This window comes from Alexandromys fortis, unplaced genomic scaffold (assembly GCF_014885135.2).
Source record: "Alexandromys fortis isolate MF-2015 unplaced genomic scaffold, M_Fortis_MF-2015_v1.1 scaffold_10, whole genome shotgun sequence".
NCBI lineage: Eukaryota > Metazoa > Chordata > Mammalia > Rodentia > Cricetidae > Alexandromys > Alexandromys fortis.
Genome location: NW_026067895.1, coordinates 9,055,017 through 9,080,730, shown reverse-complemented (window position 1 = coordinate 9,080,730; position 25,714 = coordinate 9,055,017). Strand labels below are relative to the sequence as shown.

Sequence of the window (25,714 nt, the reverse complement as noted above, 5' to 3'; positions counted from 1 at the left end):
TAGGCAGAAACTGTTCTTGATCTCTTATGCAAATGGAACCATATGGTTCATCCTTTGCATGCTCTATTTATTATTGAAAGTTCCTTGCCCGGCGGTGGTGGCACACACCTTTAATTCCAGCACTCGGGAGACAGAGGCAGGCAGATCTCTGAGTTTGAGGCCAGCCTGGTCTACAAGAGCTAGTTCCAGGACAGGCTCCAAAGCTACAAAGAAACCCCGTCTCGAAAAAAAGCTACCAAAAAAAAAAAAAAAAAAGAAAGAAAGAAAGAGAAAAGAAAAAGAAAAAAAAAGAAAGTTCCTTTGCGTTGTAGCATGCAGACATGTCCTTCCTTCCTATACCCAGGGAGCAGTATGTGATAAGAGTATAATACTTGTGTGTCTGGCCATCAGTTCTGCACATTTGGGTAGTGCCCACTGGTTTGTTTCTAGATATAATGCTTCTAGGAACATCATTTCTACATGCGTGCGTGCATGCATGCGTGCGTGCATGCGTGCGTGCATGTGTGCGTGCATGCGCTTATTTCAGTTCTGTTGGGTTCCAGGCTAATCACAGCACTCGTATGAGAAGAATCAGGCAGACCGTCCTAGCCTGGTTGTAGCTGCCACACAGTTGTGCAGTGCTGTGTGTGATGGGGTTGTTATGGAGGTCACTTCATTTGCAGTGGGCATCGAGCAAACTTTGCCCAGGCACCATCTCATCCAGTCTCAGCTGTATAAGGTCAGGCTCTTGAGCCCCACCCGAAAGTGGAGCACCCGTGCCACTGTGTGTGGGCTCTGGGTCAGTCACAGCCTAAAGACGGAGCAGCCAGGTGCGTGCAATACCTGCAGAGTGCACAGCACTGTCGTGTGCGGGTGCCAAGTTTACAGGTGTCTGATGGAGAAGTCTTGCTGGAAGTCTGGGGTGGTTTGTTTGCTTTTGATGTTGTTTAACTTTTGGGGGACAGAGTCTCATGTGACCCAGCTGACCTCAAACTTAACACACATCCCAGCCACGTTCTTGGACTTCTGATCCTCTTGCTTTAGCTGCCCATGTGTTGGGAGTATAAGCCTGAACCATCATGAATGGCTTTAGAAGTCTGTTTTGGAATCTAAGTTAATAGTTCTTTCTCCATGTATCTAATTTTATTTATTTTTGTGTATGTGTCTGTGCGCGTGCACTCAGTGACCAGAAGAGGGCATTGAGTCCCCTGTAGCTGAAGTTGCTGGAGATTGTGAACCCTCCAGGAGGATTCTGGGAACTGAACTTGGCTCCTTTGAAGAATCAGAAGTACTCTTAACTGCCCTAGCCTTTTAAAAAAAAGTGTTCTTGTGTTAAAACTTAGTAATTGGGCCCCAGCGTGTCCTCAAACCTTCTGTCATCTTGTCCTAATTCTTTATTACTTAAATGTACCCCAAAATATTTACCTGAGGTAAATATATGTTTGGGTTAAAAACAAAAAGTTTAGCTGGGAGGTGGTGGTGCATGCCTTTAATCCCAGCTCTTGGGAGGAAGAGGCAGGCAGATCTTTGGCCCAGCCTAGTCTACACAGTAAGTTTCAGGACAGCTAAGGCTACACAGAGAAACCCTGTCTCAAAACAAACAAAAACCAAAAATACAAAAACCAAAAACTTCCTAACTGGTATGTCTTAGCAGTTGGTTAGAAATGCCCATTCACGCTAGGAACCCATCAGAAACCCTTCTCTAACGTTATTATTAGAAATAGGGCTCTTGTCTTCTTCAGACTGGCTTTGAAGACTTTGCCCCACTTGGCCAGCTGCCATCTTCCGTGTGTCCCTTATATACTCTCTGCTCCTCTATGAAAACATGGAGTTGGTCCTTTGGCCACACATGCAGTTCTCCAAGAAGGATGTTCCTGTGGACATGGAGGGAGTGGGCATTGTTCAGAGAGTGACACCCTACAGAGGTCACCGTGGCAAAATTGGAAGAGTCTACGGTGTCACCCACTCTGCTCTTGACGTTGTAAACAAACCAAGTTAAGGGCAAGATTCTGGCCAAGAACATTAAGATGCAGACTAAGCATAGGGAGCACTCAGAATTGCAATAGCTTCTAGAAATGGGTGAAGAAAAATGACAAGAGGGAGAAGGAAGGAACGAGAAGGTGCCTGCAGCAGCAGCTGCCTCACCCCAAGCCCAAAGAAGCTCATCCGAGGTGCAGTGTGGGAAGGCGCCTGATAGGGGAAACCAGGTTCCCTGTGAACTGCTGTCTAAGAGATACAGAAGAAAAGAGTTATATACTGTGCCTGTGTTTTCCTTATTAAATGGAACTGGTTTGTTCTTCCCTTTCAGCCCCCCCCCCAAAAAAAAACCCCTCATGGTAGCATGAAAAATAGTTGAAGATTTTATCTTGTGTGTGTGTTGATTTATTTGACAAGTTCGAAATCTTGTCAGCAAAGGTTTTGTTTTCGAGACAGTCTCATTTTATAGCCCTCAGAGGTCTTGCTGTCCCAACCTCCTGAGTCCTGGGGTCTGTGAGGTGCCGTGTGAGGTGCGTGTGAGCAGAGCCGTAGCAATACTTGTCACTGAAACTGGTGTCCTTGGGTTATAGGAAACCGCAAGTGTCCCTGTTTGAGGACAGTGGACTGTGGCTGCTGACAATCTCCCCTCTTGGGATTGCATTTGGCTTCCTGATGATCCAGCATAAAAATGCCATAGGATGCTTCATGCACAAAGCTATGGCCACCGCCACTTAATGGATGCTTCAGACAGACTGCCTGAGCTCGTGTTTCCTCCCACCTTATATTCCTCTCTCCACCCAGCCATATCGCTCCTGTCTCCCTAGTGCCGGGATTAAAGGTGTGTGATACCAGGTGCTGGGATCGATCACTTTTGTGTGAGCTTTGTTTCTCTTTTAGACAAATTCAATCTTAATGTAGCCCAGGGAGGCCTTGAACTCCCAGAGATCTTCCTGCCTCTGCCTCCTGAGTGCTGGCATTAAAGGTGTGTGCCCCCACTACCCGGTCTGTATGGCTAGCTAGTTGGCTAGTTCTATGCTCTGATCCTCAGATTTAAACAAAATGCCTGAGACATTTGTTTCATTTAAGCCCCAGCCATGCTTAACCATGCATGGGCAGCCCGTTTATGGCGGTTCTCCAGTTGTTCCTAACCTGGGCAGTCTTAGATGCTTGTGCTATTGCCATACCCAGGGTTCCACAGTCTTCCTCTATGCTGTCTAGCCAGTGTTTTGGGGGCCTTCCTCTTTGTCTTATCCCGTGCACTCCTCCAAGCAGTGCTATCTTCGGGTATCTGCCATCACTCATTCTCATAACAAGGCCCGAAGTATCTCAAGTGCCACTGTCGTATCCTGTAGTTTACTTCCTTCTGTAGATGGAGATGCTGTTTCTAATGTCCTCATTGCACAGCCTGTCTCTTCATGTGACGCCTAGAATCCTCCTGAGACACGCCAGCCATCTCAAGCACATTCAGCTGCTGTTCTGAGAAGCGTTTTATTGTCCAGGTTTCAGAGCTGTAAAGAAGGCAGCTCAGGACAAGTGTCTCATAGACTTGAATTGTGTTGTCGTTATGTCTCTTGCTGACCAAACCTTTCCTGGTGCCTGGAATTCAGCCCTCGCTGTTCTATCTGCCTCTTGAGATCTGAAACAGATCCCCCCTGTGAACTGAGGTTTCCTACCAGGTAGACAAAGTTGACTGTTTGAGGTTCTGATTCTTGACACTCCCCTCAGAAAAGGTGTACCATGAAAAGCCTTTGGCCTCAGCTCTCCTGACTATGGAAGGAGTACAGGTGCAGCTAACCCACGGGGCATGCCATTTGTCGAGAGTCTGTGTAAAAGCCCTCAGGTGTGGGGCTTTGCTCAGTACTGGTGCCCGCCTTCCCTCCCAGCCTTTGTAACCACCTCCTGGCCTGTTCCCGTGTATGTAGATAACATATTCTCGAGGCTCCCAAGCAGTGGACTAATTTCAGCATGCTCATGTGGAGAACATGTTATTAAACAGTGTGCTCCCCGGCATCTAGAACACACCCTCACAGGTTCATGCTCCTAGACCAGAACGTGCTGTTCCCTCCACATAGAATGCTTTTCTGCTGGACTGGTTTGTCCTCTTTCAGCCAGGAGCTCCTGTCAACGTGGTACCTCCTGTGCTTGGTGCATGCCTTCCTCCGCTCCAGCTCCCTCGCATCACACACAGCCTGCTTGTTGTCAGAGGTTTCTGTTCCGCCTGGTTCCGCAGCCGTTCAGTCCCAAAGAAACACACAGAGGCCTGCATTAATCATAAACGGGCTGGCCTATTAGCTCAGGATACTTATTAATCAACTCTTACATCTTACATTAACCCACTCTGAAAGGCCATAGGCTGGAGGAGATTTCCTCATCCCCTGCTTCCCGGTTCACTGATGTACCTGCTCTTACGGCGGTCTACCTCCCACAGCCGATCATAGAGCTGATTCTCTACCTCAGAGTGTTTGTGCCCATCTGCTGGTCTTTCTGTGGACAGCTCTTCAAACCTCCTTATGATTAATTCTTCCCACTTCCATATCTGTAGCATTCATGATACTTGGTGGCCATGCATATGATCCCAGCTTGTGGGAAAGAAGCAGACGCAGGAGCATGGTTCGAAACCAGCCTGGGATACATATTCAAATCCTGACTCAAAATAAAATACAGATGCCAGGAGAGAGCAAGAGAGAGTTGCTTTGCTTCCTCTGCTAAAGCCTTCCTCCCCTCTGAGGGAAGAACATTTGCTGCAGATCCCTCAGTGTTCTGGCAGGCTCTGCCATCTGGCTGGTACTGGGAGAGTGTATGTTGAATGAATGAGCATTGTGTTTTCCTCGTTTTTTTGCACTTACACCGGGTTAGAATAATTTGCTCACACTTCCCACTGCCCCACTGACTGGGACTGCCTTAGGGGAATGACTCAAGAGTTGTTTATCTAGCGGTATACGGCCCTGTGTAGCAAGTGTTTCTTGACTGTAAATGTGGACATTAGGAAGCTGGGCATAGCACATCCAATGCTTACAGATTGCACTCAGGTTTATGACTTTAAAGCCTACCTCTTGGAGTCTGGAGAGATGGCTCAGCTAATAAGAGCACTGGCTGCTCTTCCATAGGACCTGGCTTCAGTTCCCAGCACCCACACAGTAGCTGACAAAGATCTGTAGCTCTGGTTCTTATGCCCCTTTCTAGCCTTCACGGGCATGCCCAGGCATACATTTGGTGCCCAGATATGGATGTAGATGAAACATTCTACTACACATCAAAAATAATATAAATAAATCTTTAAAAAGATAAAAATAAAAAGAGAAAACTAAACTCTTAAACTAACTTTTTGGCATTCAAATCATCTCCTGTATTGTAACCATGATGTGGTCCAAATTTAGATCTGTCCCAGTGTCAAACAACCCATGTGGCACATTCTTCTCTTGCAAACAGCTCAGCCTGTTGACAAGACCCTCAGCGGTGACAGCACGCTTCTGAAAATCTGCCTCGGGTTGCAAGCCCGGGCACCCTTGTGTTCAGAATCCAAAACTACACAAAGAAGCAAGGACAGAGAGCTCTTTGTCCTCTCTTTATCGGAGTTTATGGTAAGTCTGGAAGAGAGCGGAAAGAAAGAACTTTGCTGAGCAAGGTCTCTGTCCCCGAGGCAGTGCCGACCTGTACCAGCTGCCCTTGTACGCAAGAATGCACGCCATTTCTCTGGGTGCCTCTCCATCACTTAACACTAGCAGGCCGGGTTAGCTGTTCATTTCCTGCTGGTTTACGTGTCCTGGATGGAGAGTGTCTGTGACGAGTTACTTCTCTGTTCCTTTCCATAGCCCTGCTCTTCTCTGCAGCCGTTCCTGGGCCCCCTGACTCCAGGAGACCCTTACACACTGAAACACAGAGACTCTCAAGTCCCTTTGTATGAGGTGGGACAGTGCTCATGGGCTCGGGTCGAACTTCATGCGCCTCCGGCCATCTCTAGGTTCCTCATGACACCTAATGTGACAGAATGCTGCTTAAGTAGTTAGGTTATTTAGGGAATAATTGCCAAAAAAGGCTGTATAGCACAGACGAATTTGTTTTGTCTTGTTTTGCTTGTGTGTGTGTGTGTGTGTGTGTGTGTGTGTGTGTGTGTGTGTGTGCTGAGACAGTATCTCACCGTAGAGTACAAAGTAGCCTTGAAGTAAGTACCCGTTCCCACTGTCTCAGCCTCCCCAGAGCCGGGAGGAAGGTTGTTTCTTGTTTACTTTCTTTGTGTGTGTGCCTTAAAAATTTAAAGATTACTCATATTTTTATTCATGTGTATGTCTGTCTGTGAGTGTATACACGTATGCTCTGTGTGTGCAGAAGCTCATGGAGGCCCTGGGTTCCCTGGACTAGAGTTTATAGGCAGTCGTGATCTACTTTGTATGAGTTTCTGGAAATCAGACTCAGGTCTGAGCCATCTCTCTCTAGCTCCTAAAACTATTTTTGGCTCACCCTCCTTCATCCATGGCTATGAAAGGCTAGCACTATTTAACAAGATACAAGTAACCCCCAATGATTTTCCGTGGCCGGAAGAAGTACGTACCCTGTGCCGTCCTTTTTGTGTGTGAGAGAGAGGCAGGCAGGAAGAGAAAAGCGGCTGAAGTGGTCTGAGTCCAGACTGCTTTCGTTGTGCCCCACAAGTCGTGCTTTCCAAAGCGCCTGGCGTCCCTGCTGTATGGCTGTGTCACTGTGAGATGACCACAGGATTTGCTGGGAATGTGGGCCACTATTGTATCCGCCTTACGTAACCACGTGGCGTGGTGGGAATGGGGGAGCGGCCTGGGAGGTAGGCAGTGGCCAGCCCTGACTCTGCGGAGCCATGAGGGCTGCCCAGGTATTCCAGAGGATGTGGATCCAGACAGTTAAAAGGTTGGAGAGATGGAAAGGCCATGTGAGTCCTCGGGCTTGCGCCCTTCTTTCCCCATGCTTTCTCCGCCGGAGGGGAGGGGGTCAAGCCCTTCTTCACACAGTGGCACAGTGACTCCTTTATCCTCGGATTTATTTGTGTCTTGGCAGCTTTCAGGAACAAGTTGTGAGATTGCATGCAGAATGTGGCCTGCAGTCGGTGGTAGAATTTTAACTACTTGTCTTATTTTGAGCAGACCTAGGTGAAACTGATAGCCGCTCACTGGATTTGTGAGGCAGACTGCTGATTCCCATGTGTTGGCAATCTCCGGGAGCTTGGCTTCTTGGATATAGGTTAACAGACTGCTTTGTTGTGTGTGTTTCGAGAATTTTGTGTTTAGGATCAAGTATTTAACCTTCTTGCCTACATCCCGATGGCTGGGCATTCCAGGTTTCTGACAATAGTTTTAGTACCCAGGGCACTGTAACATGGATATTTTCTGTGGTTTGGACTGTGATTAAGTATGTAGTTAAAGCAGCTTGGGTGAAGTTTTGTTCTTAGTGGTCTCTCTCACTGAGAAGCAGCAATATGTGAACCTGGAGCTTAAAAGTTGGCTGTTCAGGGTTACTACAGGCCATCAAGATTTAGTTATCTGCCTATGGCTGGTTGTAAATGCTTCCTTTCGTGTGTTTTGGGAGGCGGCGTGCACACGTGTGTTAAAGGGGCCAGTTTCAGGAGCCGTTCTTCAGGAAGGAGCTGGGTTTCGAGACAAGGTCTCACTGAGCCTGGCGCTTGCTAAGTCTGCGAGACTGGCTGGCTACCAGGTCCCCTCCTGTCGTCACCTCCCCAGCGCTGGGATTACTGGGTGGTTTTTGCCTCGGTTCCTAGGGACTGAACTCGGGTCCTCCTGCTACTGCAGCAAGCACTTTTACCAACCGAACTATCTTCCCAGCCTTAAAGGATAGTTATCTGTTCAATCAAGGTTTTCCCGAGCTCTATAAAAGGCTTAAAAATAACAGATTAGATAATTCTTTCTTTAAATAGTCTCATTCTTTAAATAACCCATACACAGTGCTTCTTATTGCAATAGGCCACGCACTCCTAAGTATCCATGGAATGGCTTCGAGGAATGACTTGTTCTAGTCTGGAGGATGCTACCGTTTGTGTTCCTTATATGGAAAGTAATCAGAGACACTCATGGAGACCATGTGGAAGCTGCTGGTGGCTGAAATCTCATCCCCGAGGTTGAAAAGGTGCCGTTCGTGGGCCCATAGGTGGAGCCCCGATCTCCGAGGAGATTGGAGTTGCAGGTCCTTCTGTGACTTTACCTGCTCAGGATTCTATGCCACCTTCATTTTCCTAATAAAGTTATTTTTTGACCTTTAGAAAAGGAAAGCAAGGTGCTGAGGAGTCTGGAGCACCCTGGGCTCTCCCACACAGTGCCTGTCTCGGCCTGTACCCATCACACTTGCTGTTCCTTTTGACCTTGTACCCCCCACACTGCTGACACTGCCCCCATCCTCCTCTCCCCCCTCAGCGGAAGTTGCCATGCTCTCCTTTTTCCTTGCAAAATGGAAACTGGACTAAAACTTCCGGAACTAGATACTGCCTTGGATGTTAGGTCCTCAGCCAGAAGTTAAGCGCTTCTTGATGGCCTCCTTGCCTCCCTGCTCTGATCTCACAAAACAATTGGTGCCTACAAACTGCTTAATCATTGAAAGCCTGGTACTTAACAGATACCACGAGTTCATCACGTTTCCCCTTCCCCACCAAGGTGCAGAACTCAGCTCCCCTTGTGTCTCACCTCTGCCTCCTTCCCAGGCTACTTCATCTTCAGTGCTATGTGCTTCGTTCCTTTGCTTTTCCTTTGCACTTTTACCATATGTGACTTACATACACGTGCACATGGACCACTAACAAGAGATGATCTTGTTAGCATTTTAAATAAGCTACTATCTGTTGGTGTGTGTGCACACGTGCTCATGAAGGCCAAAGGATGACTTGGTGGAGTCTGTTTTCTCCTATACCCTTTCTGTCGGTCCGGGGATTGTGGCTCAGTGAGAGAATTTGCCGATGATAACCCTAGAACCTATGAACAGTGACTGTATTAGTTACTGATAGTCCCTAGAACCTGTGAACAGTGACTGTGTATTAGTTACCTTTCTGCTGCTGTGATAAATACCACAAGGAGGGCAGCTTGTAGAAAAAGGAGTTTATTTGTGCTTATGGTTCCAGGGGGACAAGAGTCCATCGTGTCAGCCAAGGGGCAGGCATGGCAGCTGGAGGAGCTGGCTGAGAGCTCACTTCTTGACTCTCAAGCACAAAGCAGAGACTGACCAGAAATGGCACTAATCTGAAATGATGAGAGTCTTCAAACCTTCAAAGTCTGCCTCCAGTGGCGTACACCTCCTAGGCTTCCCCAAAGAGTGTCCAAATACCAGAACCTATGCGGACAGTTCTCTTCAGACCGCCAGAGAACAAACAAGAGAACTGTTGCGTTTAATAGAAATTTCCTTTAAGACCACTTACAAGTAATAAAAGTTGTTGTCGTAGCCATATTTATAGAACAGAGAATTGATAGTGTATCTATCTTGTGGTTTATTGGGAAGAAGAAAGCGACTGCATATTTTGGATGTATGGCATTGTGTTCTTGAAAACCATGGGACAAAGAGGGGTCAGATATCAAAATCTTACTTGAAAATCTTTCATCGTCATCATATTATCATCATTATCATTATTATTGAGACAGAATCTCACTGTGCAGCCCTACCTGGCCAGGGGCTCACTGTCTACACTTGAACTTCACCTGCCCCTGACTCCCAGGTGCTGGGATTTCAGGTGTGCTCTCCGTGCACAGATTTTTTTTTTAATTTAAGCATTTGAAAAGATATGTATAAATTAATATATTTATAGAGATCTTCCCTCTTGCCCACCCTTCTCCTTCCTTCCTCCTCTCCTCTCCTCTCTCCTCCCCTCCCCTCCCTTCCCCTCCCCTCCTCTTCACAGGGTCTCACTCTGTAGATATGGCTGGTCTGGAACTCACAGAGATCTGCCGGCCTCTGCCTCATGAGTGCTGTGATTAAAGGTATACGCCATCATGACCGGCTAATAGTCATTTATTAAAGTAGAAAAACTGGACTAGGGATGTAACTCAGTGGCGGAATATCTGTCTCTTGCATGTAAGACTCTGGGTTTGATCTCCAGCATGACAAAAGAAAAGCAGGATTCCCCCCCCCCCCCACTCCCAAGAAGCCCCAAACAAAGACAAAAACAGTAGTCGCTGTAAACAAACAATCGGGAGTTCCATAATTTCTTTTTCTTAACCCTTTCAGGATGTTTGTGTATTGTTTTGGATGGATGCGTGGACTTTCTTCAGCAGCCTGCTACCCCCACCAGGCCGCCCAGCCCCCCGCCCGTAACCAAGACTTTGTCTACCCCTCCTATACTTTTGTATCTTTTTGACCTTGGATATAATATGAATTGTGGTGTTTTAATCTTTGAGAATTCTGATCTCTTGGAGCCAGATGGCATTTGCTGTGGGAATGTCCCAGAGTTGAGCACAGGAAGAGGGGGGAGAGCAAGTCCCAAATGCCTCTCAGTCTGCGTAGTCAGTAATCAGTTAAGTCACAACAGGTGGCCACTTCACGTTTCTTCTGTGCAACCAGAACTGTGGTTTCCTAGCCCTCCAGAGGGAGTGTGTTATCTGGCCAAGTGTATCAGTTGGCATCGTCTTGAGCTCTGAGCGTCTCTTTCCCAATCTTAAGAGAGATTGTGAACAGGGAGGAAATGCCACGTTATCTGAATATTTTTTCAGTATCTCCTAGTTGCTCTAATTATCAGTGCAGTATTAGCTCCCTGAAGCTTCTTGCTCTTATTTGGCCTTCTGTGTGACAGGCACCTCCTACCTTTCAGGCCTTGCGCTGTGTCCTGAGTTGTCCCTTTGTGTCTGCTTTATCTATAATTGTCTTCTTCAGCTGCGTCTTGTATGAGACACTAGTCCATCTTTTGTGTTGCTTTAGTTCTTTTCATTTCTCAAAATCCTTTCAGATTTTTCGGCTTGGTCCTTTTGATGTCTGTCGTTCATCGATAACTATAGTTTCAGTGAGGTGTTCTAATGTCTTAAAACATGAACTATGTTTTGTAGACTTTTTTGGTTTGGTATTGATGTTTCTAATACAGCCATTGATTCCCTCAGTTTGTTTCTTGAAACTGTCACTTATTGTGTGTGTGTGTGTGTGTGTGTGTGTGTGTGTACACGTATGACTGTGTATGTGTGAGTACCTGTGAGCTATGCACTCAGGTTCCTTACATATTCGGGAATTCTGTGACACCTTCATTTAAACATGTCCCTTGGAGAGAGGAACCCTGCATTTCCTATATGGTGTCATTACCAGTGTCCTTCGGTGTGCTTGGGGGAGGATGTACAGTTACCTGCCGTAGTAGAACTGCATTCCAGACCTGAATGCAGGTCCTCGATAGGGATTCTCTGGAGTGGTGATTTCTAGCTACTCCACTGTCCTCATGAGCTGGACAAGAGGGTCCTTCTGTGGACGTACCATTTCCCTCTCCTGTATCTACTCAGGGATCCTTCTGTGGACGCATCATTTTCCTCTTCTGTATCCACTCTGGTCCACTATCCTCATGAGCTGGACAAGAGGGTCTTTCTGTGGACGCACCATTTCCCTCTCCTGTATCCACTATGGTCCACTATCCCCATGAACTGGACAAGAGGGTCCTTCTGTGGAAGCATCACTTTCCTCTCCTGTATCCACTCAGGGATCCTCTGTGAACCCATCATTTCCCTCTTCTGTATCCACTCTAGTCTCCCTCTCTTTTAGATCTTTTCTCTGTGTGTCTTCCTGTTTCAGTGCCTGCTGAGGCCAGCCTGTCTGTAGCTGTGTGCGGTCTTGACACTTCTAGCCTTTTTAAAGGCAGCCTGCATTTATCCGATCATTCGTCTTAAAGTAACACCACCGTATTTAAGGTCTCCCTAGACCTCTCTTAGAATTGTGTTAGCAGAGGATGTTAGTCTGTTTTCCACGAAGTACTACTGAGAAGAAGCCAGAAGGTCCTGTAGTTTACTCAGTTTGACACATCCTGCTGATTATATAGGGTCAAGGGTTTTTTTAGGTTTAAGATAGGGAAAATTTGTTGAAAGATCATTTTTTTTTGACAGGCGAGAGAAATGGGAGAATGTTTTTTAATTAAATTAAGATTTTATTATGAGAGAGAGAGAGAGAGAGAGAGAGAGAGAGAGAGAGAGAGAGAGAGATCATGAGTCCATGCTCACTATGTGCATGTATGAAGGTCAGAGGACAACTTTTAGGGCTTGGCTGTCTTTTTGCACTATTTGGGTTCTAGGGATTGAACCCCGGTTGTGCTTGACAACAAGCACCTTTACTGCTGCTGAGCCATCGCCCAAATAGGTTAAAGAAGCTCCTAACAGTGGTGTTTCCTAACAATGGTTGTCAGAAGGCTCCAGCACTGTTCATTTCATTCCTTTTTTTTCCAGTTTTAGGGCCTCTCACTATATCTTTCACATAATGCCTTAGTATCAAGACTGTCTTTCCTAGAAGGTTTTATCTGGATATAAGCACCGTAACATTGTGAGCAAACGCCTGCTCTTTTCATGTATGGGAAGTGTGAGCTGGGTTTGCGTCAAAGAGTGTAGAGTTACAGTTTTATTTCTGGCATTGGGGTATTTGGTGTGTAATCAAGTTGACTTTGTTTGTTGCCACACAGGGCCCAGGCATGGAGGAGTTGATCTGGGAGCAGTACACCGTGACCCTGCAGAAGGTGAGTTCTACACGTACCATTCCGTGTGTCCTCCTCTTCTTGGCTTGCTGCTTCTCAGTTCATGGCTCGCTCTTTTGTCTGCACAGTTTGGTTGTTAATCTCGCTGAGGTGGGCAATGTACCATTGGAATTCGCTGGCAATAATGAACTTGTTGGCAGAAGTCACATGCTTTTGTGTTTTTGATTAGATTCTTTTTACTGTGCAGCATTTTAGGGGATGTTTAGTCTAATCTTCTCTCTAGACAGAGTAGACTGTAAAAGGGAAGAGGGGCTGGAAGTAGCCCATATTTGCTTGAGGATATAGAAGTAACATTTCCCAACATGCACAGAGTTATTCCAGGACAAAGACACAGAGAATATAAAATAAAAGTAAAAATAAAATAGAGGTTAAAATAAAGTGCACAAAGATGGAAAATACACAGAGAATTTTGATACTGTATGCTGTTATGCTCTGTTTGAATTGTTTGAATTCTGAGGAAGGAGCAACAGCTGCCAAAAGATATTTGTTTATAAATGCTGCTGAACTAATCCAACATAGATATTTTGAAAATGCCTTGACTTTGAAATTTGGATCTAAGGACGTGATGCTTTGGAAAGGAGTTTCTTATTTTGATAGATAGATAGATAGATAGATAGATAGATAGATAGATAGAGTGTGTGTGGGGAGGTATCTGTTGATCTGTGTGTCCATCTATCGATCTCTGTGTTTGTCTGTTTGCTAGTGGAGATCAGAAGTCTTCCTTGGGTGTTTTTCCTAAGGTGTCTGTTATATTACTTTTTGAGATGGAATCCCAAAATCTTGGGGACCTGAATTTGGTCCCTGGTACCCCTGTAAAAAGCTGGCTTTGGAGGTACATGCTTACAATTCCAGGATTGAGAAGGAAGGCATAGAGAGACAGGCAGATCCCTGGGGTTGGCTGGTTAACCAGTCAAGCCCACTTAGCAAGCTCCAGGGCTTAAAGAACCAAGGTAGTTCTTGAAGGATGATGCCCTTGACTTCCATGCGCACATGCTCACCCCCCCCACACACACACAATGTACACCCGCTCCTACCCACTCCACACAAAACGTTTCTGTTTACCCTTCCCTTGGGGTTGGAGGTAGAGCACTATATCAATGTTACCGTTCTTGCTTAAATGAGGAAATACGTACAGCTTCTAGTCATTTCATAGATGCAGATGCATAATTGATGCTTGATAAATACATGTTATTTCCAGTTCTTTCTACCCCGACGATAAAGGTATGATGTGTTAGCTTACTCCATATGTCGTTTTTGATTGGGCCGACTACTCTAGAGCTGCACTTACTCTCCAGCCTCACGCTCCAGGCAAGCCTGCTACTACCTGGCCCCATCTGCAGTCAGCTTATGACCTACAGTCCTTATCCCAGCAGCCTGCCCTCCTGTCCACATCAGTGCACATTTTCTGGGCTCCACAGAGGTCACCCTGCTCCGAATCTCTCTAGGTTCTTCCACTTTCTAGAAAGATTGTCAGTTCCTCAAAGGGAAGATTTCCCCTTGACCCTCAGAACTCCATCACTGGGTCAGAGTCCAGGTGTCCTGACTTCCAGATCAGTCATCACAAATTCTTCAGTTGAGGCTTGCCCATTTAACTTCGGACATCTTTTTGATTCCTGCATGTGCCCCTTTTACCAGCATATCATATATACCTATGAGTATGGTCTTCAGATTGCAGAGTAAGGGGCTGAGGCTTGGTTTAGGAGATAGAGCCGCTCTGTTTAAAACCCGGTGCTGGTGCTGGTGCCAACAAGAGCCATGTAGAGGCAGCATGGGCTGCTGGCGTTTGTAAGCAGTCCGGACCCTGGGCCCTCCACAAACTTGTCCTTGAATAAAAATTTCTCTTATTCTGAGTGTAGTTTTGTACCATCAACCCTGATTTGGGATTATAACGTCAGTGTCCCTATTGTGTGGTTTAGCCTTTTAAGCAAACGCAGAAGTAAGATAGTGTGTTAACAGGTTAACAGTGTACGCATTGCTGAATCAGTGATGGAGAGAGAATAAACCTTTATTTTTCATCCTGTATGCACATTGGGCAGGGTTTAATGCTTTGCTCTTTCAAAATCACAATACTAGCTTTTTAGTTATCTATCTTATTAAATTTTTCCTTCACGTATGTGCATCTATGTGCACATGCATACACTCTTGTGCCTGCATGCCACACTCGTGTGTGGGATCGGAGGACGTGTGTGAGTGGTTTATTTTCACCATGGCTGCAAGTTCCTTTATCCCCTGAGCCACCTCCCCAGCCCCATAATACCAGCTTTCTGTTTAGATTTTATTTTTAAAGGCCATGTTGTTCTTAAATTAAAATGCAACTGCCACCTCTTCTAACTCAAATTTAAAGATATACCACAGTGCTGTTGTTTTTTGACTAAGGGTCTCATGTAGTCCAGGCTAGCTAGCCTCTACTTTGCCCTGTAGTCATGGCTAGCCTTGGATTCCGACTGTTGCCTCCACATCCCAAGTGCTGCAATTACAGGTATGTATCATATTCAGCTAAAGATACATTTTGAAAATAAATTTTTCGGGGGCTGGAGAGATGGCTCAGTGGTTAAGAACACTGGCTGCTCTTCCAGAGGTCCTGAGTTCAATTCCCAGCAAGCACATGGTGGCTCACAGCCATCTGTAATGAGATCTGGTGCCCTCTTCTGGCCTGCAGGCACACATGGAAGGAATGCTGTATACATAATAAATAAATAAATCTTAAAATAAAAAACACCAATGTGGGGGCTGGAGAGATGGCTCAGTGGTTAAGAGTATTGCCTGCTCTTCCAAAGGTCCTGAGTTCAATTCCCAGCAACCACATGGTGGCTCACAACCATCTGTAATAAGGTCTGGTGCCCTCTTCTGGCCTGCAGGCATACACACAGACAGAATATTGTATACATAATAAATAAATAAATATTTAAAAACCCCAATGTGCATAAAATAAAAATAAATAAATAAAAAGAAAATACATTTTTCACAAAGAATAAATTTTTATTAAAGTTGTTCCAGTTTGGGTCAAGCGATCCTGTGAACGGGTCTACCTGGCCTTAGGACAGCACAGTCCTGTTTACACAGAAGACAGCCTTCCTTCTACTGCCTCTTGTGATAATGTTGGCCTGGGCTGTCAATCATTTCCGCCTCCCACAAGGCTGCTCCCTGTAGATAAGCAATTTCCCTTTAGGACCCTGTCAGCTGACCACGGTGTGACTTTATTTTGTTTTTCATTTGTCTCTGTAAGCCCATCTGTTCCCAGATTGTCTCTGGTTATTGATTTGACCTTTATTTTATTGAGTGCTTGTAATAAATCCCAAAAGCCACTTATGGAAGGATTTTTTCATTTTTTCTCTCTCTCCTAATTCTAATGAACAGGATTCCAAAAGAGGATTTGGAATTGCAGTGTCGGGAGGTAGAGACAACCCACACTTTGAAAACGGGGAAACGTCAATTGTCATTTCTGATGTGCTCCCGGGTGGACCCGCTGATGGCTTGCTCCAGTAAGTGTCCTTACTTCCCTCTCCAGTCCCTGCTGGCCCTGCAAGTTGGCACTAGACAGGGTGTTATGATGGCTGTGTGCCTTTTAACATACGTTTATGTTACATCTGAAGTCTTAAGAGAGAGTTAGGATCACAGCTAATACATTATATTTTAACAGTCACCAAACTTTGGGGACCATCCAAACATGGAGGGAGAGGGAAATCCGGTGGGGGGGCCCTCCTACCCCTACAGGAAGGTAGTGGAAATGATTAGTTGTCGGTTTAGGAACCTTCTAGCTTTTCTGTGACTCCTCTCCCTCCTTTACTTTGGTGACAGTGTCTGTAGCTTAGGTTGGTCTCCATTTCCCCCACACAGACGAGGATGACTTTGAATTCTAATTCCCTATTTCCCATGTGCTGGGTTTATACACCCAGTTTATGCAGGGCCGAGGATTGCGTCCAGGACTTCATGCATGCCAGAGAAGCAGAGCCCCTGAGCTACATCCCCAGTCCTTGGAAACCGTTTCTGAACATGCAGCTCATGTCACTGTAGCAAAATGGTTGGGAAAATAACTTAGGGGAAGCACTTATTTATTTTGGCTCACGTTTTTGGAGGCTTTCATCTGTTGTGGTGGGAAGAATGTGGTAGAACTGGGCAGCCAACAGCGCATGTGCTAGGAAGCAGAGAGAGGAAGACGGAGACAGTACCTGCCCTTCCTGGCTTTCTCTTTTACTTCCTCAAGCACATGAGCTGCCTCCCCACCCCTTAATTCTCTTGAAAACATCCCCACAGATACACCTAAGAGTGAGCTTTACTGATCTTCTCAGTGCTTGTCAATCCAGCCATGTTGACAGAACTGATCACTTGCAGTTTCCACGTTCCTTAGTGTCTACCAGGAGTTTTTCATCGTGTCTTGGAATTTAATGAAGATGGTTAGGAATGTGTCTCAGGACTGGAGCCCTTAGCACAGATTAGGCCTTGGGTTAAACTTTAGCAGTACCCCCACCCCCACCCCAAGTCAAAACCCAACTAACAACCCCCCAACAGAATTTAATAGTGGAAAAAAACATGATAGATAAACTTGGGTTCTCCAGCTGCTAGCCTTCTGTTCTGAAGAGGGAACTCCATTTTAGGAGATGGATCCTGAATCCTTTCAGGGAAGAATCTGAAGATACCTATGTGACTTCATTGGCCAGATCATTCAAAAGCTGAATTTGTGTAGGATTTAAAAATCTCTACACTCCTATCCTGTTAGTTGGTAGTCTTATCAAAGTTAGTTTTATTTAGAGTAGTATAAAATTTTAAGATAACTTTGGATGAGCCTAAGTGATAGGATTCTGTGTTCTTAAAGTTTCCCCGAGAATCAGGGAAGCTGGGTGGGTGGCGGTGGTGCTTGCCTTTAATCCTAGCACTCGGAAGGTAGAAGCAGGCGAATCTCTGAGTGTGAGGCCAGCCTGGTCTATAGAGCGAGTTCCAGGACAACCAGGGCTACACAGAGAAACGCTGTCTCAAAAACAAACAAAAAAGAAGCTGAAGCAAAGAAGCCAGGCCTGACTGTGCTCATTTATAATCTAAGCATTCAGGCAATGGAGCCAGACACAGAAGCAGTTTAAGACCTTGGTTACCTAAACAGTGAATTCAAGACCAGCTTGGGCTACAGGAGACCTTTCTCAAAACAAAAAAAGAATCGGAGGCAGGTTTTTGACCTCTTTTCCTCCAGACATTGCACAAATGAATGTGGACCTATTTCAGGGGAGTACATTTGGGCTTTTTGCAGCTCACTGTACTTTAGCACACAGGACTGTCCTTGTATTCCTCTTGCCTTCCAGACTGCTCATTGCGGGGTGCCTTCTGGTGTGAGCCTGTGGTCTGAGCAGGACTCTTACACATACACGGTGGTTCTTAGTAAACACCAGAAGTTGAATGTGTGGGTTCTGGTTTCTTAACTCTGAAGAAGCTCAGACCAAGTTGGCCTGACTTGGGGTCTGCCACACACTGAGCCCCTTAATCAGCTCTTGGGGCTCATTTACCGCTTCTGTTCTCTCTTAAGTATTGACTGATATTTATTTCTTGTTTACAGAGAAAATGACAGGGTGGTCATGGTCAATGGCACCCCCATGGAGGATGTGCTCCATTCGTTCGCAGTTCAGCAGCTTAGGAAAAGTGGGAAGATCGCAGCCATTGTAAGTCCTGTGATGGCATAGGTGTGTGCGCGCGCGCACACACACACACACACGCACACACACGTAATCCAAACGTCCTTGTACATAAACTATACATACCTTTTTAATTTTTTTAATTAGAATTTTTTTAATTTATTAGAACATAAAGAAGGGCTAGAGAGATGGCTCTGTGGTTAAGAGCCCATATTGTTCTTGCAGAGAGCCTGATTTTAATTTAAGAACATGTTTTCTATGCCCAAAGAAAATGGCCATTTGGCAGAGTTATATGACCTAGGGTCAGTATACTTCTTGGAGCCTTGATATTTTTTCTAGGATGATGCCACAGATGTGGTGGAGCTGTGTCCAAGTTGGCCTCCCGAGGAAGGTGGCAAGCATCCTAATTAATACCTGCTGCACGCGGCTCCTAAGAATAGGGCCACCCTGTTAACAAATCTGAGAAAACCAGTAACCACAGAGCCGCCTAATTCCCAGTCAAAGATGGCTTGGGATAAGTGTGTGCTTAATTGATTATCTCTTTAGTCCTTTTTTCTCTAGAAGGGGGACCTCTTCCCCTGAACTTCCTGCAACATGCACAGGAGTGTCAGCAATTATATACAAAGTGTCTCACTTCCTGGGTTTCCATTTGACTTTGATGACTGCCCGAAGCCTTTGGGGCTCTTCCTACTTGGTCAGAAACGTTCAAAAGGACTATACTCACAGCTGTAGCCGCCTTTCTAGCTTATTATTCTAACTTTATGAAGCTTTTTATTGTCTTTGGTTATGGACAGGAATGCCCAAAAGAAATGATACAGATGTTTAAGGGATTTATGTGTGTGTATATATGACCCTCCTACTCCTTCCCACACACTGAGTTTAGAAGAGGGAAGGTTTCATTGAATCTGGAGCCAGGGCCATTGCCCTCCCTGTTCTCTCTGTATGCGCTGTCTTACACCTGCTGTTTGTCTGGACAGGTGGTCAAGAGGCCCCGGAAGGTCCAGGTGGCCCCACTGCAGGGCAGCCCTCCCCTCAGTCATGACGACCGGGGTTTTGAGGTGATAGATGAGTTTGATGGCAGAAGTTTCCGCAGCGGCTACAGTGAGAGGAGCCGGCACAGCAGCCACGACATGCTCAGCCAGAGTTGGGAGGACAGCAGGGAGAGGGGGCGCTCCCAGCAGCGTCCGCAGAGCCGGGAACGCGAGCGCAGCCGTGGCCGGAGCCTGGAACGTGGCCTGGACCACGAAGACTCTGGGCGCAGCCGGGAGCGCAGCCGTGGCCGGAGCCTGGAGCGCAGCCTGGACCTCGATTATGTGCCCCGGGACCGTAGCCGTGGCCGCAGCATCGACAGGGACTATGAGCGCATCTATCACCAGTCCTATGAGCCTGACTATGAAGGAGGCTACAGCCCCTCATACGACCGAAGAGCCCAGCCTGAGACCCGCTATGAACGTAGCTACAGCCGCGAACACCTACGCTCCCGCAGCCCCAGCCCTGAGCCTAAGTCCCGGCAGGAGCGCAAGCATGATCCCGACAGACCCATTGGGGTCCTTCTGACTAAAAGTAAAGCAAATGAAGGTAGGCACACAGGATGTGGGGATGCAGGCAGTGGTGCTCACCCGGTGCTGGTGTTTAGCCTAGACCTGGAACCGCAGAGACCCGTGGGCTCATTTATTCCCCAGAGCCACGTTATTGAGACATTACTCTTGGGCCCTGGTTCTGTGATAAGGAGACGTAGACGCAGAAGGGTCCACTTATGTGGACGTGGGTGTCTCAGTGGCTTTGCTTCAGAGAAGGACCTCACCCACAGCTTGTTACAGTGAAGATTCTCAGTCTCTCACCTGCTCTGGGAACCAAAAACTGTGGGATCTGTGTGTGAACAGGTTCTGCTGGTGAGCCTGGCGCATCTCTGTGCGGGAAAAGAAAGCAGAAGGCGGTACCCAGCTCTTCTTGATGGAGTTCTATTCTAGGCCAGGGTTGGTGTTGATTAAATTGTCTTAGATAATCTCCCCCAAAGACCTTGGTGGTAGGAGACCCCACAGGTCAGAGCATTCTGTACGTATATGGAAGCTGGCTCTGGCCTAGTCTGCTTGCCTCACACTGTATTCCCGGAGATGTGGGCACACTTCATCCGGCCAGGGTTCATTCACTTCTGCACAGGGAAGATGCTAGTAGTGTTCATAGGGGAGGGCTCAGAAGCACAGGAAGAGAGGCAGCTGGAACTCACCCTTAGCTCATCTGAAGCGAGGAGATGAACAGGAGTTGAGCCATTTCCCATCTTGGGTCTTCCTACTTGTAAGTTTTCTTATAGCTTTTGTCTTGTCTCGTTGGTTCTCATACTATTCTAAGATGAGAACGGTGAGGAGCCTCTGACAATACAAGGTGAAAGGTTCGTTTTTCGGTAGCTTGGGGATTTCTATTTTTGAGGGGATTTCAGACGAAAGAGTCCATTTCCTGAGATTTTCCTACTTAGATAACTGGAGTGATGTGAGCTCAGGAAGCGGGTACCTGGAGCATGGGTCTGTTTAAGCTGAAGTTGCACCATTCCTGACGAGAGGGGTCTCCTTGTCAGCACCTTTGAAAGCACGGAGATTTCGCAGATTCCTTTTTGCTGTGTGGGAGGAGGTGGCCCTTCACTGGTCCCCAAGCCACATCCATATGTGGAGGTCACAGATGTTTTGAGAGTGAGCCCCTGGCAGGGACCTCCTTCCGAGAGGTCTGACCCATCCTGAGGGATATTGCTTTTCAATCTTTTCCTCCTCTTTCCCTGTTTCCACCCTTGCCTCTTCTTCTTTGTCCTCCTGCCAAAGGAACAGCCATGTACGTCATGCAGTCACGGGGGTACCTTGTGTTAGTCAGGGCTCTCTACAGGAATAGAACTGATGGATTATGCATATGTGTGTATGTGTGTCAGTGTACGTTGTCTGTGTAAGTATTCTGTGTGTCACCATGTGTGTGCCACTGTATGTTGGTGTGTGTATATGGACACACATGGGTATAAAGAGGATTCCTTAGAGTGGTTACAGGCTGTGGTCCTGACAGTGTGACAGTACTGTGTACTTACAGAAAGGCCGAGAATCCGGTAGTTGTTTCTGAGCAGTCACCGTCTGGTGCTGGAATCTGGGAGGTATTCAGTCTACCTTGGAGTCTGGCTGTAGCAGCAGGCGAAAATGAACTTGCCAGGGAGAGGGAGGGCAAGGAGGCACAAAGCAAGGGCTCGCTCTTACGCGTCCTTTTATATGGGCTGCCTCTAAAGACGAAGCTCAGCTTTAGGGTGGGTCTTCCCACCTCAAGCAAGCCTATCGACAAAAATCCCTCACTGGTGTGCCCAGCAGCTTGGGTTTTGGTTGATTCCAGATGCAGTCAAGTTGACACGCAAGATTAGCTACCATGTAACTCCATATAAGAAACTTAAACAGAGGCTGGAGAGATGGCTCAGTGGTTAAGAGTACTGACTGTTCTTCCAGAGGTCCGGAGTTCAATTCCTAGCAACCCTGTGGTGATTCACAACTATTTGTAATGAGATCTGGTACCTTCTTCTGGCCTGCAGGCATAGATACAGACAGAACACTGCCTACATAATAAATAAATAAATAAATAAATAAATCTGTATAAAGCAAAAACTTAAACAGAAATCTCATGGAATATTATTTATTCTGTGTGATGTACTGAGTTCCCATTGCATCAAAATTCTAAAACACTGTTAGAAATTCATTAACTCAATTTAAAACCTCTTAATGAATCGTGGTTCATAATTTAAAATCTGTTGGGCTAGAGAGGTGGTGACTCACTGCTTAAGAGTGCTCAATGTTCTTCTAGAGGACCAGAGTTGGGTTCCCAGCACCCATGTCAGGAAGCTACAGTTGTTTGTTAACTCTAGCTCCAAGGACTCTGATGCCCTCTTCTGACCTCCAGAGGCACCCACACATGTGACATGTATATATATGCATGCGCACAGACACACACAGAGAAATGAATAAAAATAAATCTTAAAAAGCAAATCTTTAATTAAAATGAAGACATTGTCTGTATTAGCAGGCTGCTGTTCATCCCGGCCTCCCAGAACCAAAATAATGAGATTGCCCAGCTCATAGCTGGTCTTAATTAAGTGCAGAAATAAAATGATTGTGTTTTCCTTTTAACTATTTTGTTCCCCACATTTGAAAACGTTTAAACAACTTGGCGGCAATGAAGATCAGACCAGGGCCTCGTGTATGCCAGACAACTGCTCTCACCTGATTCTACTTTAAAAAATAACAACAAAAACCCCACTTTAAAAACTTTTTATTTATTTGTATTTTATGTGCATGAGTGTTTGTTTTGTTTGTATGTATAAAAGCAGAACTGGAGTGCTGGACAGCTGTGAGCCACCATGTAGGTGCTGGGAATTGAACCCATGTCCTCTGGAAGAGCAGTTGGTGTTCTTATCCTCTGAGCCATCTCTCCAGCCTCTCCACTTAAAAACTATTTTTATAACCTTATTGATGGGGTAGAGCATGCGTACCATGATGTTTGCATGGAGCTCAGAGGACAACCCCATGAGAGCCTGTTCTCTCCTGCTACTGTTGGGATTTCAGGGACTGAACAACTTTATCACTAAACCATCTCACTGGCCCCCAATTCTACATTTTTTTTTAAAAAGATTTGTTTACTTTTACTTTGTGTGTGAATGTTTTACCTGCATGTGGGTGTGTGTACCACATGCATGCTTGGTGCCTAAGCAGGTCAGAAGAGGACATCAGATCCCCTGGAACTGGAATTACAGATGGTTGTGAGCCACCATGTGGGTGCTAGAAACTGAACCAGCGAGAGTAGCAAGTGCTCTTAACTGCTGGGCCTTCTCTCCAGCCCATGATTCCACTTTTTAAAAGAAGAAAAATTGCTAAGTGTATCCTATAAGTTAGCTATTTCTGGCTAAAGTTACATGAAAATGAATCTTCTAAGAAACTTGAGTAGTAGGCGGGAGTTGGTACTGATTAAGAAGGAATGTCACCAGCAGCTGTCGCCAGACACCTTGCTATGTATCAGGAGCTGGTTAACTGTTTTTTGTTTTGTTTTGTTTTTTATAACTTAAGAGAAGTTCATAAGATGCCTGTGAAACTATTTGCACACACCCATGTGCTACAATAGGAACATTAAGCTTTTAGGAGGCTAGGTAGAGTATTGATGGGGAAGAAAAGTTAGACTTTCTCAGTCCTCTCTCTGTCCTGGTCTGTGTGATCTAACCATAGGAGCTTTCCATCTATAGAAAGAGATGTGGTATCCCTAGGAGGGTGTAGAGTATACCCCAGTACTTATTTTTAGTTGTTGGTGTGTGTGGTGCTAACAAGGAACCTACTGTCTTACAAATATCAGAATACAGTTCCGCGGATGACTATACCAACAAAGCACTTTGTAACTTTGTAATAAGATCAGATGCTAACTGTAGCTTACTAAAACTGATTTTAAAACAGCTTCTTTTGTGATCCCAAGAAGGCATATAGTATTTTTTTTTGAAGAAAGCCATTGTTTTCTAAGCATACACTTTTCAGTCAGAACACTAGTGATAACAAATTGAATATGTTCGCTTTCAAGGTTGCATTGATGGCTTTCAAAGTCACTATAGTCACCTCTATAATGTGCCTTTTTTATAGGCTTAGCAAATAACATCAGGATAGTCTGTAGAAGGCTTAAAATATTGAAAAATGTGCATCGCTCCTAGATGGGGTGTTGCTTTTCTCTTGAGAACAGTTCAAAGTGCTGCCGACTGCCAGTATGGTGTTTCAGGGATGGCTCTTCCCCAGCTCCCAGACCCTGGGCAGTGAATTGTTACAGATGGCATAAGCTGTGTCCACTGCTTCCTGTGTGCAACCTCAGAGTCAGCACAATTTCCTATTAAGATGGATGGAGCAGGTTGTCGTGACCAATCTTTAAAGTGTCCCTTTTACCTCCACCATCCACAGCTGCTAACATTTTGCAACATTGTCTTCCTTTCCCTTCCTTTGTTTCTTTTTTTTTTTTTCTTTCTATTTTTCTTCACTGTTAATCCTTCACCTCCAATCCCCCCACTTAAAGATTCCCGGCCAATTTGATATCCCATACAAAAATTAAATTTTCAGGCTGGAGAGATGGCTCAGCGGTTAAGAGCATTGCCTGCTCTTCTAAAGGTCCTGAGTTCAATTCCCAGTAACTGCATGGTGGCTCACCCATCTGTAATGAGGTCTGGTGCCCTCTTCTGGCATTCAGGCATACACACAGACAGAATATTGTATACATAATAAATATTTTTAAAAAATTAAATTTTCACGACTGTTCGAAGTAGTCTTCAAAGCCAGCCTTAAGTTTTCTGAACAGGTTGAGAATGTGTGTGTTCCTGTGTTTGTCTTCTAGAGTATGGTCTCCGGCTGGGGAGTCAGATCTTCATCAAGGAAATGACCAGAACAGGACTGGCAACCAAAGATGGCAACCTTCACGAGGGGGATATAATTCTCAAGGTGAGAAGACGAGGACAGGGAGCGGCGTGTGCTGGCATGCGTTCTTAGTCTGGGCGTTCACATCCACACACCACGACAGGGATATCTGAGTCCAGTGGCCAGGAGTGACGTAGAGACAGGAAGAGCAGCTCAACAAGGTGATCTTTGCCCAAAGAACAAAATAAACTGAGACACTCGGGACGGGCGAGCCTTGCTCCCTCTCTAGCGCCCCCTCCCCCCAATAATTTAAAAAGGAAAAGGAAAAGTAAGACGTAGAGGCAAGACTGATTTAATAATAAAGGAAAAATCTCAAGGACTACTTTCCCCTTCTCCCTTGTTGTTGTAGAGTTTAGGCTCCTGTTCTTGAACCGAAGGAAGGTGAGTCTGAGAACTGTCATTCTGCGATTGCTGAATGCTTCATAGTGTTTACAAACCTCTCCGGTTAGGAAGCCTGTTCCGGCAGTAAACCCAGCTGTAGTCTTGAACTTGGAAGTTAAAACAGGGTAAATGAAATATACACTGACTCTTTTGTGACTGTCCTGGGCTTGTGTGGTTACATTTCATTTAAGGGATAATTCATTTTCATTCAGTCCTCTGAAGTCTTGTCTGAGTAGCTCAGCAAATTCTTTCCAATTCTATAAAGGAGAATGGGAGTTTTTTTTTTTTTTTTTTTTTTTTTTTTTTTTTTTTATGTAGCTGTGAATATTTTTCCTGCATGTGAATAACATCGCCATTCTTCCTATACACAGATCAATGGGACTGTTACTGAGAACATGTCTTTAACTGATGCTCGGAAGCTGATAGAAAAGTCTAGAGGGAAACTGCAGCTCGTGGTGCTGAGGGACAGCAGGCAGACCCTCATCAACGTCCCGTCCCTCAATGACAGCGACTCTGAAGTAGACGGTAAGAAGTGGGGCTGTGTGCTTTCTGGGGTGTCGGGGGGGGCCATGCCGCAACTTTGATTGAAAAAGAGAAGTATTCTTGATTTTTGTTTTTGTTTGTTTGTTTATTTAAGTGTCTTC

The 25,714-nt window shown here is 45.7% G+C and overlaps 1 protein-coding gene across 8 annotated transcripts in view; it reads left to right on the top strand.

Moving 5' to 3' along the window:
* The window catches only part of Tjp2 (tight junction protein 2), a 117,505-nt gene that overhangs the window by 66,495 nt on the left and 25,296 nt on the right, over positions 1 to 25,714 (top strand). For 6 of the 8 annotated variants that reach the window (XM_050158897.1, XM_050158888.1, XM_050158878.1 and 3 more), the window contains 6 exons: positions 12,551 to 12,604; positions 15,980 to 16,104; positions 18,165 to 18,267; positions 19,218 to 19,818; positions 24,610 to 24,713; positions 25,442 to 25,595. In XM_050158897.1, the coding sequence (XP_050014854.1) occupies positions 12,560 to 12,604; positions 15,980 to 16,104; positions 18,165 to 18,267; positions 19,218 to 19,818; positions 24,610 to 24,713; positions 25,442 to 25,595 (1,132 nt within the window). In that variant the 5' untranslated portion in view covers positions 12,551 to 12,559. Of the gene's footprint in view, positions 1 to 6,741; positions 6,854 to 12,550; positions 12,605 to 15,979; positions 16,105 to 18,164; positions 18,268 to 19,217; positions 19,819 to 24,609; positions 24,714 to 25,441; positions 25,596 to 25,714 lie in introns of those variants that run through there. The other 2 variants (XM_050158914.1, XM_050158866.1) reach the window with 1 other exon arrangement.